The following is a 20,000-nucleotide window of genomic DNA, read 5'->3' on the forward strand; positions in this document are numbered from 1 at the left end:
ATAAATATATATATATATATATATATATATATATATATATATATACATATACATATTCATGGTGATATATTTTTTCAAGATGAACATTTCTTTCTTTTGATATCAAAAATTTTTAAATAATTTTTTTTATCTTCCTATTTAAAATCTTTTACTCTTTTATTTCCTTCTTTCTTTCTTTGTTTGTTCCTTTCCTTTTTTCTTTTTTTTTTTTTTTTTTTTTTTTTTCACATTTTAATCTTACATATGTTCATTTTTAATTGCTCATTCTTCAGATTTTCCAACCAATTTGGTTTTCTTTGCACCTCTTAATAAACCTGTTCTTCTGGCAGCAATCAAACCAACCTTTTGTCCTGCAGGTGCACTTCTCGAAACGGTAGAAGGATGACCAATGTGTTGATGGTTACCACCACCATGAGGATGTTCTACAGGGTTCATGGCTACACCTCTAACCTTAGGCCAGCAATTTCTCTTGACTCTGTATTTGTGGTGAGCAACACCAGCTTTTAATATAGGTTTATCTATACGTCCACCTGCACCTACAACACCTACCATAGCTCTAGCTTTAGCGTCGATAGTTTTTTTAGCTCCTGATGGTAATCTAACTTTAGTTTTTTTTCCATCTTCTGATTGACCTACAACAGTAGCATAACATCCGGAAGCTTTTACTAAGGTTCCTCTATTTCCTGTTCTATGTTCTAAGTTACATATTAAGGTACCTTCAGGCATTTTTCCAATAGGTAAAATATTACCTACTGATAAGGGGGCTTTCGTACCACATGAAATATATTGACCAGTAAACATACCTTCTGAAGCTATAATTAATTCTTCTTTCTTTCCATACTTTTCTGTTCTTTTAAATATTACCTTGGCTAAAGGAGCACCTCTTCCTGGGTCATGTATGATATCCTTTACCAAACCCTTTATATATCCTTTTTTTTCACAATAATCTAAATGGCGTAATTTTGCTGCGCCCTTTCTATGATGATTATGAGACTTGAAAATAGAGCCTCTACCCTTCCTTTGACCTAACAGGGGGAAAATAAATAATAAAATATAACATATATAGAATATAAGATATAAAAATTTAAATATAAAATATAAAAAATATCACATATATATATATATATATATATATATATATATATTTATATATTTCTGTTTATTTTTTTACATATGTATAAATCATATAACATTTAATAATTTATTATTAATATGTTAAATTTTTTTTTTCTTTTTTCTTTTTTGTTTTTTACCTCTTATAACTCTTCCCATTTTTTATAATAATAAAAACTTTAAATAATTCACACTGGTAATAATATAAATAAAAAAAAATCTTGTTTAATTGAATAACTTTCAATTACTTTTTTTTTAATTAAAAATAAATTTAAAAAAAAAAAAAAAAAAAAATTCAAAATTATATATGTTTTATTTAATTTCTTTTTTTATATTTTATTCTCACATATTTTATTTTATATTTCATAATAAAAAAATTTTATAATATTATAATATTATAATATATATATATTATATATATATATATGTATATATAATATGAATAATATTTATTTATATATATATTTAATATATATTAAAATTAAATTATATATATATTATTATATATATATATATATATATTATATTATGTACAATATAAAAATTAGGTATTATTTATTTTTCCACTATTTATAATATTAATATATAATTAATAATATTATATATTATTATTTTTTATTATTATTATATATATATAATATATATGCGTATATTTATTTTTAAGTGTATTGATATTTCATATTATATTTTAAAGGTCGAACAGAAAAGATATATTAAAAAATGGTATTATTTATTATATGAAAAGGAAATTATTATTTTATATTTTTATTATGTATTACCTGCCGTACTTCTAAAATAATTAAATAATGTTTATTATATATAATATAATATTATATGTATATATTATATTTTTATGTATACTAAATATTATATATAATATATATATATATATTTTTATATATTACTATTAAATTATTATATTAAAAAAAAAAAAGTCCTCCCCCCTATGTTTTAAAAATTTATTATGAAGTGATTTAAGAGGTTATCCCTATATATTATACTATTTTTTAAAGGCATAATTTATTGAAGGTTAAAATAAAAAATATATATATATAATAAATATTATATGTATATATAAATATATAAATATATATATATATATATATATATATATATATATATATATATATATATATACATTCATTTATATGTAAAATTAATTTTATCTATATATTTTTTTCTCCAATTTTATTAAAACGAATATAATAATATATACATTATATATATATAAATATATATATATATATATATATATATATTATGTATTTATATTTATAAGAAGAATCAAATAAAAAAAAATATTATTATAATATTAATATGTTGTATGGTTATATATAAAATACAATAATTTAATTTATAAAATTAACATTTATTTGTATAAATAATAATTATATATATATATATATATATATATATATATATATATCAACATAATGTATACCTTAAGAAAGTATTCCATGTTATCTTATTTATTATAATAGTAAACGTTTATGTAAATATATATGTGTTAAGAATTAATATTCTTTTTTTAAAAAATATATATGAAATGACTAATTTATCTTATATATATATTATATTAAAATAGGAGTTTTTTTTTTTTTTTTTTTTGCAAAGGTGTAAAAAAATATATCTTATAAAAAATTCAGTCAAAAAAAACAAAAAAGAAGAAAAAAAAAAAAAAGTAATAAAATGACATACATGCATTACAATTATGTAACGAAGAAAATTTTGAAATGATCGAAATGTCATCCTTTTATACATTTATATATATTGTTTTTTATGTCTGATGGAATTTTTTAATTTTTTTTAAATTATATCATAAATATTAAATAAAATCTTCACATATATATATATATATATATAATTTATTGTTGTCTAATATATTAAACAATTTTAATATTCATATGAAAATTATAATTCTTATAATTGTTGTTATAAGTGTAAAAAAATTGAATTTACTTTTTTGTAGGTTAATGATTGGGAAAAAAAAAAAAAAAAAATAAATAATATATATATATATATGTATATATAAATAATAATAAAAAGGATATAAAAAATAAAAGCGTTCAACATATATATATATATATATATATATATATATATTTATTTATTTATTTATTTTAATATTTATATGTCGATATTGTTTTTATTTTATTCAAGGGGTACGTCTATTTCTCCTGAGTCGATCATTTCTTGTATTGTTGTTGGTTTTTTTCCATCAACAGTACATCCAATAGAATTACATGTTCCTAACATTTCTTTGACAGTTCCTTTAAATTCTTTAGCTCTTGATTTTTCTTTCATAACTCTAGCTATTGAATATACTTGTTCTAATTTTAAATTACCATTATGTTTAATATTTTTCACTTTCTTTCTATCTCTAGGAGCTTCATTTAATTCCTTCAAAATTAATGCTGCTGAGGTAGGAACAACTTCAACTTTTGCTTGTCTGTTTTGAATAGTAAGCTTAACACAGATTTTCAAACCTTTCCAGGATTGTGTTTCTTTAGCTATATCATCTCCAACTTTTTTAGGTGATAAACCTAAGGGACCTAATTTTGGAGATAACACGGAAGAAGCTCCAACTTCTCCACCAACTTGTCTAATGAAAACTATAAAAAAAAAAAAAAAAAAAAAAAAAAAAATATAATATATTATAATATTAATGTAGAAATTTATTATATATATATATATATATCAACATGAATATATTTATATATGTATATATTTGGATGCATTTTCTTTTTTTCTTTTTTTCTTTTTTACAAATTATACAGTGTTTAAATTTTTTCAAACAATATAAATATTCATTATTTCTTTCACAAATTCATATTGTCATAAAGTATAACATGTATATATAGAAATATTTACACATGAACATCAAACATATAAATAAATATATACATATATATATATATATATATATATATATATATATATATATAAGAACAAATAATTTGTAAATATAAAAACATATAAATAAACATATAAATATTCATATATTTATGTATTTTTTAATAATTACCATATTTAATTTCATTCGGATCTGGTTTTTTAGCCATTTTTTTATTATTCTTATATAAAAATTTTTTTTAATTAAAATTAATAAAATATTTTCACTTAATATATATAAATTTATTTTTATTTTAATTATTTTTTTCTGTTTCTTAAAAATTTTTCCAGAGGCTCATTTATTTTATAAACTATATTATTATTTTACTTTATTTATTTTTTTTTTACATTAAAAAGGAATTTTTTTTTTTTTTTTTTTTTTTCAGAAAACACTTTTATTTTTTTATATATACAAAATGAAGAAGTAATACAATATATTATTTATTTATATTATATTATATATATATAAATATACATATAAAATATATAATATTATAATATGCATATAATAATATAATATATATATATATATATTAAATAAATTTTAATTAAGCTTTATTTTATTTTATTATTATATATTATAATATATATTATAATTATATTATATATATTAATGGAATATTTGGGGGGGAAAAATATGAAGAAAATAAAGAGAAAATATAAGAACAGGTTTTTAGGGTCCCATAATAATATAATATATTTTTATTGTATAAAATAATATGTATATTTATTATTAATATAAAAATATTACATCATATATATATATATATATATATATATATATATATATATATATGATGTTATATAACAATATATACAATATTTCCCTTAAGAAATATTTAAATATAATTATTTTACCATACCCTATATAACTATAAACATATATATATAATATAATATAATATATAATATTTTTTGTGGTATATATACAAAAAATAAAATATATATATTTAAATCTTTTAAATGAATGAAATATGAAAATTTACCTATTTTATATTTATATAATTTTTTTTTTTTTTTTTTTTTTGTTGTTCTTGTTTTTGGGTTTTATATAATTAACATATATATAAAAATATTCGTTATTTCTTATATATATATATAATATATAATATGCTCTATAAAAAATAGCACTTGGGGGGTTACCTCTTTTTAATATAAATAAATATATATATATAATATATATATATATAATATTTTATATTTATATTTTTCTCCTTATACAATTAAATGAATATAATATAAAATAAACATATATAAGAATATGTTTATAATATATTTTTTATTTCATTTTTTTTTTGATTATCATGAAAGAAATAAATATATTTATTATAAAAAAAAAAATATGTAAAATGTATAATTTTATTTTTTTTCAAAAATATATATTCCAATACAAGTGTATAAAACTGAAAAATATATATATATATATATATATATAATGAACTTTTTACAACTTAATTTGTATATTTATATATTTATATATTTATATATTGATATATTTATATATTTATATATTGATATATTTCATTATCAGGTTAAAGTTTCTTTATAATATAATATTGAAATGTATATATTTTATGAGACATATGCAAAAATATATTATATATATAAACATTAATGGTAATATGTTCATTATATTTATAATATATATATATGTAAGCACAAAAAAATATTAAAAATTATTACTAAAAAGAAGAAAAAAAAAAAAAAAGTATTATAATATTTGTATATATTATCATGTTCATATTTTTGTCAATTTGTTGATACTTTTAAAAGGTTTTTATTTTATATGTAAATCATCCTTACTTTTATCATCCGCATATACCTTACAACTGACATATAAAAGGACAAAACAATATATATATTTTTTTTTATTTCCAATTTTTATAATAAATTTTTTTTTTTTTTTTTTTTTTTTTTTTTTATGTTTTTATATCATATTCTATTAGTAGCTTCTTGATCTTACGAGGTATATTTTTATATTTCATATTAACATGTAAAATCGTTTCATTTAATATTTGCTGGATCATATTATTTTTAAATGTGGTGTTGTATTTCACAATATTAGATATACTCGCATTACAAGTAATGTTATTATTATTTTTGTTTGTATGTTCAAGTTCTTTATTATAGACATAACTAATTTTTTTTAATAATTGTATAAATTTTATTTGTCGAGTTGTATTCATATGCGAGAGATACTTTTTTATATTAAATAATATATATTCCAGAGATTCATAATTATAGTAATTATTTTTCACTGCAATGTGTAATATATGATATTCATCATTGGCTTGTGTATCTATATTACGTTCATTATAAACAACAAATAGTTTATTTATAAAAGAATGAAATGTAAATAAATTTCTATTTTGTTGTTCCATATAATTAATATTATTTTCTGGATATATAAAATTGTATATTTTAAAAAAACTACTTATAATATATTTCAACTGATTTGATGAATACATATATATTGTTTGTTCTATATATTTTATACATTTATTATATATATATATTTTTTCTTCTAATGGTATATTATATCCATATATTGAGAAAAATATAATAAATTGTGTAATTTCTTTATTTGATAGATTTAAATTCTTCATAATTTTTTTATATATCATAATTAAAAAGGTATTAGGTACACATATTTCTTTTCCTACATTATAATATATTTTTTTCTTTCTTCTTTTTTTATATATATTATATGCATACAAAAATACAATTAAATCGGATGTTATACTATAATCCATATTTTTTTTTATCTCATTATATAATGTATTTAACAATTCATAAGAAAAATAATCATTCTTTATAAACATTTTAAACATTAATACTGTATCATTAAATGTTACATATTTCCAAAAATTATATATCTTATCATTTATACTTATATTTAATATATAATATTCTATATATTTTAAATAATATATTCTTTTCCTTTTCATATATTTTTCTTCATAATCTTTTATTTTTAATAATGAATACAATAATCTTAATATACCAATTGGTCCAAATTCATGTAATAATACAATCGACTTATTAAAATAATTATATACATCATTATATATTCTATTCTCTCCATCTATATGAGTTCTCGTATATTCCCCCTCTCTAATATTTATACCATTGTTTATTTTGTTCATTATTTTCTCCTTATTTTGTTTTTTTTTTTTCATCTTATTACCATGTAATCCTCTTCTTAACAACTTTGCAGGACTGTATTTCCCAACTATACAAATATGTTCACATACATTCTCAAGATGTTTCAATAAATAAACAGAATTTATTTTATTCAAGCTTACACACGGCATAAGTCTTCTTACAAACAAAACAGATAACCTTTTCATTTTAAAGCATATCATATAAAGAACATGACATAGGAAAATTAACCTGATGCTTAACCATTAACATTATCACATCATAAAAAAAAAAAAAAAAAAAAACGACACCTATTAAAATAATAATTTGGGAAATTAAATTATAAATTCGTAATAATGTGTACATAACTATACATAATTATTTTGTTCTGATGAAAATATAGCTTCATATTAATTAGTTCGTGTTTCCTTTTGTGAAGAAAATATAAAGTAAGCAAATGAATATATGCACATATATATATATATATATATATATATATATATATATATAGTTATAGTTATCTATTTATTTTTTTACCACATCAAAATATTATTAATAAATTTATATATATATATATATATATATATATATATATATATAGTCCACCACATTTGTTAGCACATTTTCATTTTTATTCCATTTTATTTTATTTTATTTTATTTCCTTTTTGTGTACATATATATGTAATTCAAACAGATACTCACAAAAACAAAAAAATAAAATAAAATATAATAAATATAATAAAATATAATAAAATATAATAAAATATAATAAATATAATAAAATATAATAAAATATAATAAAATATAATAAAATATTATAAAATATAATTATATATATATATTCCAAATAATCATGTAATTTTATTTATTTTTCCTTATATATTATACGACCCTTCATCCTTTATATATATTAATCATTATATAGAATATTATTCATGATAAAAAAAAAAAAAAAAAAAAAAATGTAATATTATCCAAAGAAATCAATCATATTTGAACCTTCAATAATATTATAGAAATTATTATAAATAAAATATTTATATTATATTTTAGTTTGTTCATCCATATTCTTATTTTTTTTTTGTAGCATCTCATTATGTATGTTGCCTTATAAAATGTAAACTTCTTATTTTTACTTCCCCCAAGATTCCATATTTTATCCATCTATTCTTTTTATATATCTTAATTATTCCATCCTTTGTCACAGCTGTCAAATTATCATTTTCATTAAAATCAAAGTCATTTATATTACATCCGTTTACATTTTTCAACATCCAATTTTTATCTTCTGTATCATATATATAAAAATAATTTTGCTCATCTAAAACCCAAAGTCTATTTTTTCGATCAAAGGCTAGAGATTTTAACTTAAAAATACCATATGCCTTTTTTACTTTAATCCATTCATATTTATTCCATCTTTTTAAATTTCCTTGTATATCAATTCCCCATATTTTATTCTTAACACTAATTACCATTTTCTTAAACAATGAAAATTCTGTATTGTCATCCATTCTGTTGAAATGTCTGTTGCACATCAAATATCCAGGCTTGTAGTTTAAATCGATACATAATATATTACCTTTTTCATTAGTACATAAGCATATGAACTGTTCATACAAATGTTTAATTTTATTCATTTGATAACCATCCCATTCATATATTGTACCTAAATTATTTAATACTAACATATTTTCAAATAATCCAAATCCATCATTTTTTTTTGTTTTTTTTTGAATTGTTATTTTGTTGTTTTTATCTTTTGAAAATAATATATTTGCATTATCAAATTTATGTTCATTTTTTTTTTCTTTTCTTATATAATTTGGAATATATCCAAGTTTTCTTTCGGTTTTCTTTTCTATTACCCTTTTTGGAACAAATGGACCAAGATTCTGTATTTTCTCTGGGTCGATTTTTTTATTTTTATTTAGAAATCGGGTGTTTCCTCTCTCGATTGTTTTAAATGCTTTTATTTTATCTGTACTCATATACTGTTCTGCTATTTTTAATATTTGTGATTTGGCCTTAATCATATTTTCTTTTCGATTTTTATTATATGAAGGTGTTTTGGAATAAATTATATTCTTATCTATTCTCATGCTGACTGATTTTTTTGGGTTATTCTCTTTAACGTTATCTGTATGTAATGTGAGGTTTTTTTTTAATTTGCTCTTCATATATTTGTAATTATTCTTCATCGGGTTATTGGTATCCATTCTTTGAAAAGAATATTCTGTCTTATTTAATGTTATAGATTTTTTGTGGTTGAGGCAGGATTTCTTATTATTCTGAATGTATACATTTGGGGGGGCATTATTCTGTTTTTTATTCATATCATTATTAAGTGTTTGATCATTATAATTTTCATAATGATTATTATGATTATTATGATTATTATGATTATCATAATTATCATCATCGTCATCATCATCATCTTCATCATCATCATCTTCATCATCATCATCTTCATCATCTTCCTCCTCATCATCTTCATCATCTTCATCATCTTCATCATCTTCATCATCTTCATCATCTTCCTCCTCATCATCTTCATCGTCCTCTTCATCATCTTCCTCCTCATCATCTTCATTTTCCATACTCCTAGATGATACACTCTTTTTATAATAAAAAATATTAGATTTTCCCTTCCTCACGTTACCATAAGCATCCCTTTCTATATTACTTTTTTTTTTTATAATAGGGATTTTTTCATATTCGGTTGATTGAGCAAACCTTATTTTGTTGTTTCCTTTCTTCCTATCTGTAAAATCGTTTTCTCGTTTTTCAAAGGGAATTTTTAATTTAATAGTGTTTTGACTAATGTTTTTTTTCTTATCATTGATAGGAAGATTAACATTTTTTCGTTTGGATGTTATGTTGTCTAACCCTTTTTTAAATGAAAAGGTTGACTTTTTTTTTAAAATCCTTTCATCATCCGAATAGCTGTTATATTTTATGTTAGCGATTGTTTTTCTTTTGATATGTTGCATTGTACAAAAAGAATGAAAAATATATAATAAAAATAAAAAGACAAGTAAAATGATTAATAACCAATATAGAAAAACAAGAATTATTATATATATATATATATATATATATATATATTACATCAAAAGAGATGATATAAAAAATTATATATAAAATGATATTTAACATATAGAAAAAATATACATATTAAAAATCAGGGAGGAAAAAAAAAAAAAAGAAAAAAAAAAAAAAAAAAAAAAATTACCTGACTGTTCATAAAAAATATACCCTTATAAAATATAGCTATTATTTAAAATATATATAACATAAATATATATATATATATATATATATATATATATATATATTGTAAGTCAATATAATATGATTTAATCTAATAAGTAAACAAAATATTATTATATCTCCATTGAAATTATAAAACAAAAAAAAAAAAATGAAACGAAATAGAAATAAAACAACACTTTGTCAATTGAATAATAAATTTTTCTTTTTTTTCTTTTTAAGTTTTTTATAAGATACTAATATTATATATATATATATATATATTTTCATTTTTCTTATTAAAAAAAAAAAAAAAAAAAAAAAAAAGACATATTTTTTATTAATGTACAATATCATTAAAAAAAAGAAATTATAAAATCAAAAAAAAAAAAAAAAAATAAATAAAAAATAGCTATCTAAAATGATTTAAAAACTAAAACAAAGTATGAATGAACATATAACCAGTATATTTCTTTAAATAAAAAAAAATAAAAAATTTACAGTGGTGTAAAACAATTATAAAATATAAATGGGAATATATACTGTTAAAAAAAAATAAAAATCAAACACATAGGAACGTTTTCTCATTTCTCTGTTATGATTCCTTCAATGAATTAGGTACAAAATAAATACAAATATATACAGAAACAATCCTATAATAGCTCAACATTGCTTTAGGAAAGGTTTTTTTTTTTTTTTTTTTTTTTTTTTTTTTTTTGATAAATGGGGGGGGGGGGAAATTACAAATATAAAACACCAAATATGTATATATATATATATATATCTATATTTTTGTAAAAAAATATTTTGTTCTCTGTAAATGTGTTAATTTTTTGCATTTACTATTCCATATTTATTTCATTTCATATCGCTTCCTTTTTATTTTTATTTTTATATTTTTTTTTTTTTTTTTTACTTATCTATAACATTCACTTATTATTTATTTATATGTCCAATTCTTTTTCTTTAAATCACAGACTATTTATTTCTTCCTTAAATGAAAAAACAAAAGGATTTGAGTATCATCATCAAATATAATATATACATTATATAAATATATATAAATATATAAATATATATAAATATATATATATATATATATATATATATATATAATATAATATATTGTTAAGTTCATAAGGATTGTCCACTTATAAAATACAGATATATGGGATGTTTTATTACAGTGCGAGGCTCTATTATGTGAAAAAAGTGTGACAGATAGATAAATAAATAATATATACATATATTATATATTATATATATATATATATATTTAAAAAAATTTACATATAATTTGGTAATTATTTTATTTATAAATATTTATTTTTTTAAAAAAAAAATTATAAAACATTTTATGCAATATACAACAATATGTCATAATATATATAAATAATTAAATGAAAAAAAAAAAAAATTTTTTAACGTAATAATATATATACATATAATATAATGAAGTATAATTGAAGAAGATAGTAAAAGAAAATATACATATATCTAAAAGTAAATGTATGTATATAGAGCTACTAAACGTATTTTTTTTTTTTTTTTCTTTATTTTGAAATAAAACAGAATAGATATAATAATATATATATATATATATATATTTATATATGATGAATTTTAAATTATACACAATATATAACGATTAGTTTACTGAATATACACATATACATATATATAAATATATATTCTTATTTATTTTATATTCAAAGATAGGTAAAATTTTAATTTGCAGCAATTATTTAATTTATTTATATATATATATATATATATTCATCTAATGTCTTCTTTTATGGGACCATGATGATGATCTTGAGTTGGTTCTTGATCTTGATCTTGATTTTGATATGGTTCTATTATTTCTCCTTCTTTCTTGGTATGATAAACTTCTTGAATAACTTCTTTTTTTATCATAAGTATCTCTTCTTCTGTCCATACTTCTACTTCTACTTCGACTACTTGAGCTTCTACTTCTACTATAACTTCTGCTACTGTAGCTTCTACTTCTGCTTCTAGTATATGACCTTTTTCCACTTCTTGAATAACTCCTACTAGAGTAACTTCGGTGTCTACTATTATATCGTCCATAACCTCCATCATCACGTCTCCATAATGTTTTTTTTTGTCTGATAGATATTTTTGATTTTTCTCCTAAATCAAAAAGAAAATAAATAAATGTATAAATGAATGAATATATAAATAAACAAATAAATAAATATATATATATATATATATATATATATATATACATATTTGTATTAATATATTTGTATTAATATATTTGTATTTGTATTTGTATTTTTTTTTTCTTTTTTCTTTTTTTACCTTCGTGTGACCTAAATATTGATCCATTAAACTTGTCTATAGCTTCAAGCATATCATCTTTATTAAAGAAGGATACCTCACCAGTACCATCTTTAAATACATCTGCATGACCACATTCACCTGCTTCTCTCAAGTGATCCTTTAAATCTTGCCAGCTACCAGATATTGGTAATCCTGTAACTTCAACTACATATCTTCCTCTTCGTGATTTTGGACCTCTATGCATCATACCCCTTCCACCACCTCTTGCGTTATATCTTCCATTTTCTCTAGCATTAAAAGGTACTTCTACTCTTAATTTATTTCCTTCAAAATCACAACCATCTTTTTCTTTTATTGCATCTGCTGCATCTCGTGCATCCTCAAATTCTATAAATGCAAAGGCAGCTCCTGATACTGTTTTTTTTACATCACACTTTAATATATTACCATACTTACGAAATTCATTTTCTACATCTCTTGAAGAGACATGTGATGGCAAATTACCAACATATATTCTCGATACACTTTCACGTATAACCATTTTTTATTATTATTATTTTTTATGTATAATAATGTAGAAATAATATTATTCAAGTATTTATTTAATTTTCACTTTTTTAATTCTAAATATATATATATATATATATATATATTTCTTTTTCTTATTTTTTTTTTTTTTGAATATTTTCTTTTGTATCTTATTTTAATTTTTAATGTTATAAATATATATATATATATGTATATTTATATATATTTATATTTATATTTATATGTATAGAATAAAAAATGTATGATTATGTTGTGTACGTAAAATATGAAAAATATTTGTACATGTATTTTGTATTATACATACATATATGCATAACTAATATATTTTTATACAAATAAGAATTTTAAGAAAAAAAAAAACTTTACATATGTATATATATAATATAATTTTAAATTTAGAATTTTCCTTCTTTTTAAACTATATTTTTATTTAATAAAAATATGTGGATACAGTTTAATATATATACAATATTTTAATATAAAAAAAAAAAAATAAATAAAATAAAAATAAAAAATAATCAAATTGTTCATAATATATATATTATATATATATATAAAGGAAAAAAAAAATTAAATCAAATAAAAAAAAAAAAAAAAAAAAAAAAAATATATATAATATATATATATATATATAATTTTTCAAATTAATTTTAAGCATAATGTATTATATAATATATATATTATATATATTATATAAGAATTGTTATTATTCTGTGTTTTACTTTTTAATTTGTATTATATATAAAAAAATACATATAAATATTTATATATATATATATATATATTTATAATATTTTGTATTTTTTTTTTTTTTTCTTATTTATAATTGATTATTCTCTTTTATATTTTCTTATTTATCATATATTAATATATATAAATTTTATTATAATGATATATTTTTTGTTTGTTTTTTGACATATATAAAAATATTTACATAATTTTTTTATACGTAATTATTTTAATATTGACAACTAATCAATAGATATATAAATATATATATTTCATATTTCTTATTATTATATATATAAATAAATAAAAATATATTAAAATATATAAATTAATTATATATAAATATATTCTTATTATAATAAAAAAACTCCAATTTTTTTTTTTTTTTATTATTATTATTCCATATTCTTTTATATCAATTTTCTTTATGTTTCTTAATTGTTTTTCATAAAAAAATATATATTATTACATATATATAATATTATATATATATATCTAAACATTAATAATATCTCTAAAATAAAAAAAAGTAACTTATTCCAAAAATAAAAAAATAAAAATATATATTTAACTATAAAATATATATACTTAATTCAAAATAAAATCTTAATCAAATATATTATAAATATAAATATGTAAAACTTCTATTTTATTTATATATATAATACTATTCATTTTTATCAAATAGATAAAAAAAAAAAAAATAAAATAATATAAAATGAAGAAATAAAGGTAAGAAGAAAACAGAAATAAAAAGTTTAAATAAAATTAAATAAATATAATAAAAAATGAAAAGAAAAAAGAAATATTTCTAAATATATTTTTTATATATATTATATTATTATATATATATATATTATACATATAATAATTATTATATATTATTACATAATATAAAATAAACATATTTCTTCTATTATAAAATAAATTATATATATAATAACAGTAGAATATATAATAATTATATGGATGATGCTACATTATGTTTTTAAAAAATATTCATTCTTTATATATATATATATATTATATATATATATATATATTATATTATGAATAAAAGAATATAAAATATGTATTATTATTATATATGAAAAAATATATATATTTTTATTATTGAATGTTATTTCATGTTTATATTATATATATATATATATTATATAATATATATATATTTATATATATAATATATTTTATTATATATGTATTATATGAAAGTAATTATTGTAATATATATTATATAATGTTTGCTTTCGTTTGAAGATTTATATGAATAATATTTTATTAATTATAAAATAAAAGAATAAAATAAATATATATGTATATATAGATTTATATGTTTAATTTAACAAAATATATATATATGAATAAAAAAAAAATTCATTCTTATATTATATATATATATATATATATATATATTGTATATTATAATATATAAAATATATTGTAATATATATGATTTAACTGTAAACCTTTTTTTATTCTTTGGTTTTTAACTCTATTTATTATACAAATGAAATTTTTATTTTATTTAATCTATATATGTATAATATATATAAACACAAATTTAGAGGCATGTTTTATTTATATATTTATTATTTGTATATGATTTATAAAAAACAGAAAAAAAATTTTGTTCGAATTTTTTTTTGTTTTTTTGTAGGAAACGATAATAATTTAATGTTAATGTTTTTTTTTTTTTTTTTTTTTTTTTTTTATTTGTAAGAAAATAACATTTTTTGAAAAAAATACATTTGTTATTATGTGACATTAAATAAATAATATTATATTTTTATATTACATTATTATAAATAACACCGTGTTTTTATATATCATCGTATATATACTTTCCTTTGACTAGTTATATTAAATATATAAATATTATATATATATATATTTTATTATTTATATAAAATAATAGGACAGCTTTAAATATTTCGATATTTTTATATTACATTATATTATATATAAAAATTTTTATATATATTTTATAATAAAATACCTTGAAGAAAAAATACTTCTGTATATATTATTTTTATAGTATTACTAATATATTTATTTAAATTATAATATAAGAAAACATGTACGCTTTTTCATTTTTTACATTTTATAACAAAATAAGACCTATCTTTAAGACCATATATATATATATATAAATATATATTATATATTTGTGAATATATTTATTTTTAATATTAATTTAAATATAAATTATAGCAAAAAAAAAAAAAAAAAAAAAAAGAATGGGATTATTTTTGAACTCTTTATATTTTATTGTATATATATATATATAATTATTAATATATATTTTTTTATTATAAAATGTAAAAAAAAAAAAAATAAATTAATGTTCATTTAGAAAGGTAAAATAGATTGGTATATTTTTTTAAAGGTTTTCCATTTTTATAGAATATATATTTTTTTTATTCCTTTTAGTACCTTTATCGTTTTATGTTCATTTGTTTTTGTATATTGTCTGAATAATATTGCTTAAATGTTACAACATTGAGGTTAATAAGGAAAAATATATTTGAAAGACATAAAGGAATAAAAGTATTGATTAAATGTATTATATATATATATATATATATATTATAAATTGATTATTTATATAAACAAATGAAGAATATGACCATAAAATTATAATATATATATATATATATATATTATGTCATTGTTTTTTTTTCTTTTTTTTTTGTTTGTTTCTTTTTTTATTTTCCTTTTATAAATATATCAGTTTTGTTATGTTATGAAACACATTTATTATATATGCCAACCAGCCAAATATATTTTAATAAGGAAAAAAAAAAAAAAAAAAAAAAAAAAAAAAAAAAAAAAATATTAATAATAATAATAATAATAAAAAGAAGGGTTAAAATAGCTATATTATGTACAAGAATTATAATGGCTTGTTCTATTTAAAAAAAAAAAAAAAAAAAAAAAAATGAATGGATAATTATAAGTATATATTTTGATTTTTTCTTATAATTTATATAAAATTACAAGTTAAAAGGAATAACTTTAAATATTGATATTAAAAATGTTTAAAAACTTAAAATAATAAGTCTTTTATTAATCATATTTTCATATATATATATAATATATTGTGTAGATACGTCTATAGATATTTTATGAATGAAACAATTTTAAAGATTCATATATAATTTTTTAAATGTTTTTAGAAATAAGATATGGAATATATGTGTACATATATATATATTATATAAATGTATATTTTTAAAAACATGTGGATATTATTAGTTAATCCAATAAATTTAATATTATATAATTTCCAAGGAAAAATTAAAAAAAAAGAAAAAAAAAGAAAAAAAAAAAAAAAATACATGTTATATATATATATATATATATATATATATATATATACAAGTTATCCGTTTTTGGATTATCGTTTTAAAAACAAAAAATACGATCGCAAATATAATTACACAATATATGTATTATATAATAATTAATTTAAATTCGAACTAATATTGGAAAATCACATATTTTTTTTTATTATTACATAAAATAATAAATTTATACTACTTAAAAGACATATATATAAAGGGTAGTATTATAAATATTATTTATTTTGATATATATATATATATATTTTTTTTAAATTAAAAAAAGGAGAGATATAAAAGAATTAAATTATATTCATTTTGAAGACAGTTAAAAGAAAATAACATAATTTATATAAAATATATTTATAAATGAAAAAAAAAAAAAATATAAATAAAATAAATAAATAAATAGTTCATTTAGGTGTTATATTTCTTATATTATTATTTTATTTATTTATTATTATTATTTTTTTTTTTTTTAATGGATATATTAATAATTTGGCTTTCTATGTTAAAAAAATATTATATATATTATATATATTATATATATATATATGATAATATTTTTATTTATTTACTTAATATTACTCAATTCATGTTAACAATTTTATAAATTATTATTTTATAATCTCTTGAAGTGTTAAGTGTATATGTAAATGCACATTACACAATAAAAAAAAAAAGGATATATAATATAAAATATATGTAAATATATATAATATATATATAATATATATAATATATATATATATATATTATCATTTATTATAAATAAAATATATATATGTGTACATAACATATAATTTTTTTATATTATATTATAATATTATTTTATATTATATTTCATTTTTTAATTATCAAAGAAGTTCTTTTGTTTTTTTGTTAAGGAATGAAAAAAAATAAAATTAAAAAATAAAATTAAAAAATTAAATATAATAGATTAATATACTTTTATGTATTATATTTCCTTCCTCTTTTTTTTTTTTTTTTTTTTTTCTTTCATATTTTATAATACATATATATATATATATATATTATATTATATAATAGTCTTGAAATATCAGTATGTTCTCATTTTTAAATAGAAGAGTTTAAAAAAAAAAAAAAAAAAGGATACATACTAATTTATTTAGTTATGTATATAATATTTATGAGAATAAAACAAAGAATTAAAAATCATAAAAGAATAAATAACATTAAGAAATATAGTATATATAAATATAATAATATATATATATATTCCTTTTTAATAATATTTTTATGAAATGTATAGATGAATTTGATATATATATATATATATATATATTAATTTAAAATTGTGTATATTTTGAGCAATAAATATAACATATATTAAAAAATATATATATAATCTGTATCTATCTATATATATATATATATATATATATATATATATATATATACCTTTTATTTATTATTATTATTATTTTTTTTATTATTTCTTTATTTTTTTTTTTTATTTTTTTTTTTTATTTTTTTTTATTTTTTTTTTTTTATATTTTTTTTTTTTTATTTTTTTTTTTTTATCTTCTTATCCTTTTATCCTTTTAAGAAAGATGAGTGAAGCACTTGATATTGATAATGCAAAGGCAAAAATAGGTTTAGTATTTTCTTACTGGAAGAAGGTTGCTAATAATGATTTTTCTAAGTGTAGCGTATTTTGTGTGTTATCAGGAAAATCTAGTAAAGATGAGAATGCCACTATACAAGAACAATTTCAGATGTGGTTAACAGGTTATCAATTGACTGAAACATTTTTTGTGTTTTTAAAAAATAGTGAACGCATATTAATTTTAACAAGTGATAAGAAGAAGAGATTTTTACAACCATTGTTAGATAATATTAAGAATGTAGATGTATTAGAAAGAAGTAATGATAATACATCAAATTTTGAGAATATAAAATCTACAATTGAATCGACAAATTGTGATGAAATTGCTTTATTAAAAGATAAGGATGCAACAGGTTCGTTTTTTGAAAACTGTTATGATTTTATTAAGACGTTAAATAAAAAAGAAATGGATGTAAATAATAATATAAAGGAATTATTAAATTTTCGTTCAGATACAGATATGAAAATTCAAAAAAGTGGTAGTGATATAGCTTGTATTATCCTTAAAAGTATTTTGATTACTACTATTGAAAATGCTTTAGATAATGAAGAATTTGAAAGTCATGATAAAATAAAAGAAAAAGCTTTAAAATTTATGGATAATAAAAAGTGTGTAATGAAATTAAAAGATAAATTAAAAGTAGATATTGAAGAAATAGATGTTATATATAGTAATGTACAGAGTGGTAATAATTTTACATTAACTTATAAAAATAGTAATGATAAAAATTATTTATCGCAAAATGAAGGAACTATACTTGTTGGTGTCGGTTTAAAATATAAAGAATTATGTTGTAATATAACAAGGACTCTCTTATTAAACGCAAGGACACAACATAAAGAATTATATAACTTTACTATATCTATAGAAAAATACATTATAAAAGAATGCCTAAAAGTTGGTACCAACTTTTCTAGTGTTTATAAAAAAACATTAGAATATGTAAAAGAACATAAAAAGGAATATAAAACCTTAAGTAATATTCAAATAGAAAATTATTTTGTTAAATGTATTGGTCATATAATAGGTATTGAATT

General features: G+C 16.8%; 6 protein-coding genes across 6 annotated transcripts in view; 1 reads left to right on the plus strand and 5 right to left on the minus strand.

The window, feature by feature from the left end:
• Positions 1-261: 261 nt before the first annotated feature.
• On the minus strand, positions 262-1,272 carry PF3D7_0516900 (60S ribosomal protein L2; the record flags this gene model as incomplete). The annotated part of the gene is made up of 2 exons (XM_001351690.1): positions 262-1,025; positions 1,254-1,272. 2 exons carry the CDS (start codon positions 1,270-1,272, stop codon positions 262-264), a joined length of 783 nt encoding a protein of 260 aa, XP_001351726.1.
• A 1,992-nt stretch (positions 1,273-3,264) lies between these two features.
• Positions 3,265-4,175, minus strand: PF3D7_0517000 (60S ribosomal protein L12, putative; the record flags this gene model as incomplete). Its single annotated transcript, XM_001351691.2, has 2 exons — positions 3,265-3,725; positions 4,139-4,175. 2 exons carry the CDS (start codon positions 4,173-4,175, stop codon positions 3,265-3,267), a joined length of 498 nt encoding a protein of 165 aa, XP_001351727.2.
• A 1,749-nt stretch (positions 4,176-5,924) lies between these two features.
• Positions 5,925-7,355, minus strand: PF3D7_0517100 (conserved protein, unknown function; the record flags this gene model as incomplete). Its single annotated transcript, XM_002808647.1, has 1 exon — positions 5,925-7,355. One exon carries the CDS (start codon positions 7,353-7,355, stop codon positions 5,925-5,927), a length of 1,431 nt encoding a protein of 476 aa, XP_002808693.1.
• Positions 7,356-8,242: 887 nt separating this feature from the next.
• On the minus strand, positions 8,243-10,141 carry PF3D7_0517200 (conserved Plasmodium protein, unknown function; the record flags this gene model as incomplete). The annotated part of the gene is made up of 1 exon (XM_001351693.1): positions 8,243-10,141. One exon carries the CDS (start codon positions 10,139-10,141, stop codon positions 8,243-8,245), a length of 1,899 nt encoding a protein of 632 aa, XP_001351729.1.
• Positions 10,142-12,180: 2,039 nt separating this feature from the next.
• On the minus strand, positions 12,181-13,251 carry PF3D7_0517300 (serine/arginine-rich splicing factor 1; the record flags this gene model as incomplete). The annotated part of the gene is made up of 2 exons (XM_001351694.2): positions 12,181-12,554; positions 12,729-13,251. The coding sequence occupies 2 exons, from the start codon at positions 13,249-13,251 to the stop codon at positions 12,181-12,183; spliced, it is 897 nt and encodes a 298-aa protein (XP_001351730.2).
• A 5,655-nt stretch (positions 13,252-18,906) lies between these two features.
• PF3D7_0517400 (FACT complex subunit SPT16, putative) overlaps positions 18,907-20,000 on the plus strand; it is a gene marked incomplete at both ends in the record, with an annotated part of 3,756 nt that continues 2,662 nt past the window's right edge. Inside the window, one exon of the mRNA XM_001351695.1 lies at positions 18,907-20,000. This exon is cut by the window's right edge and continues 2,113 nt beyond it. Within this exon, the coding sequence (XP_001351731.1) occupies positions 18,907-20,000 (1,094 nt within the window).

Source organism: Plasmodium falciparum (assembly GCF_000002765.6).
Source record: "Plasmodium falciparum 3D7 genome assembly, chromosome: 5".
Lineage (NCBI taxonomy): Eukaryota > Apicomplexa > Aconoidasida > Haemosporida > Plasmodiidae > Plasmodium > Plasmodium falciparum.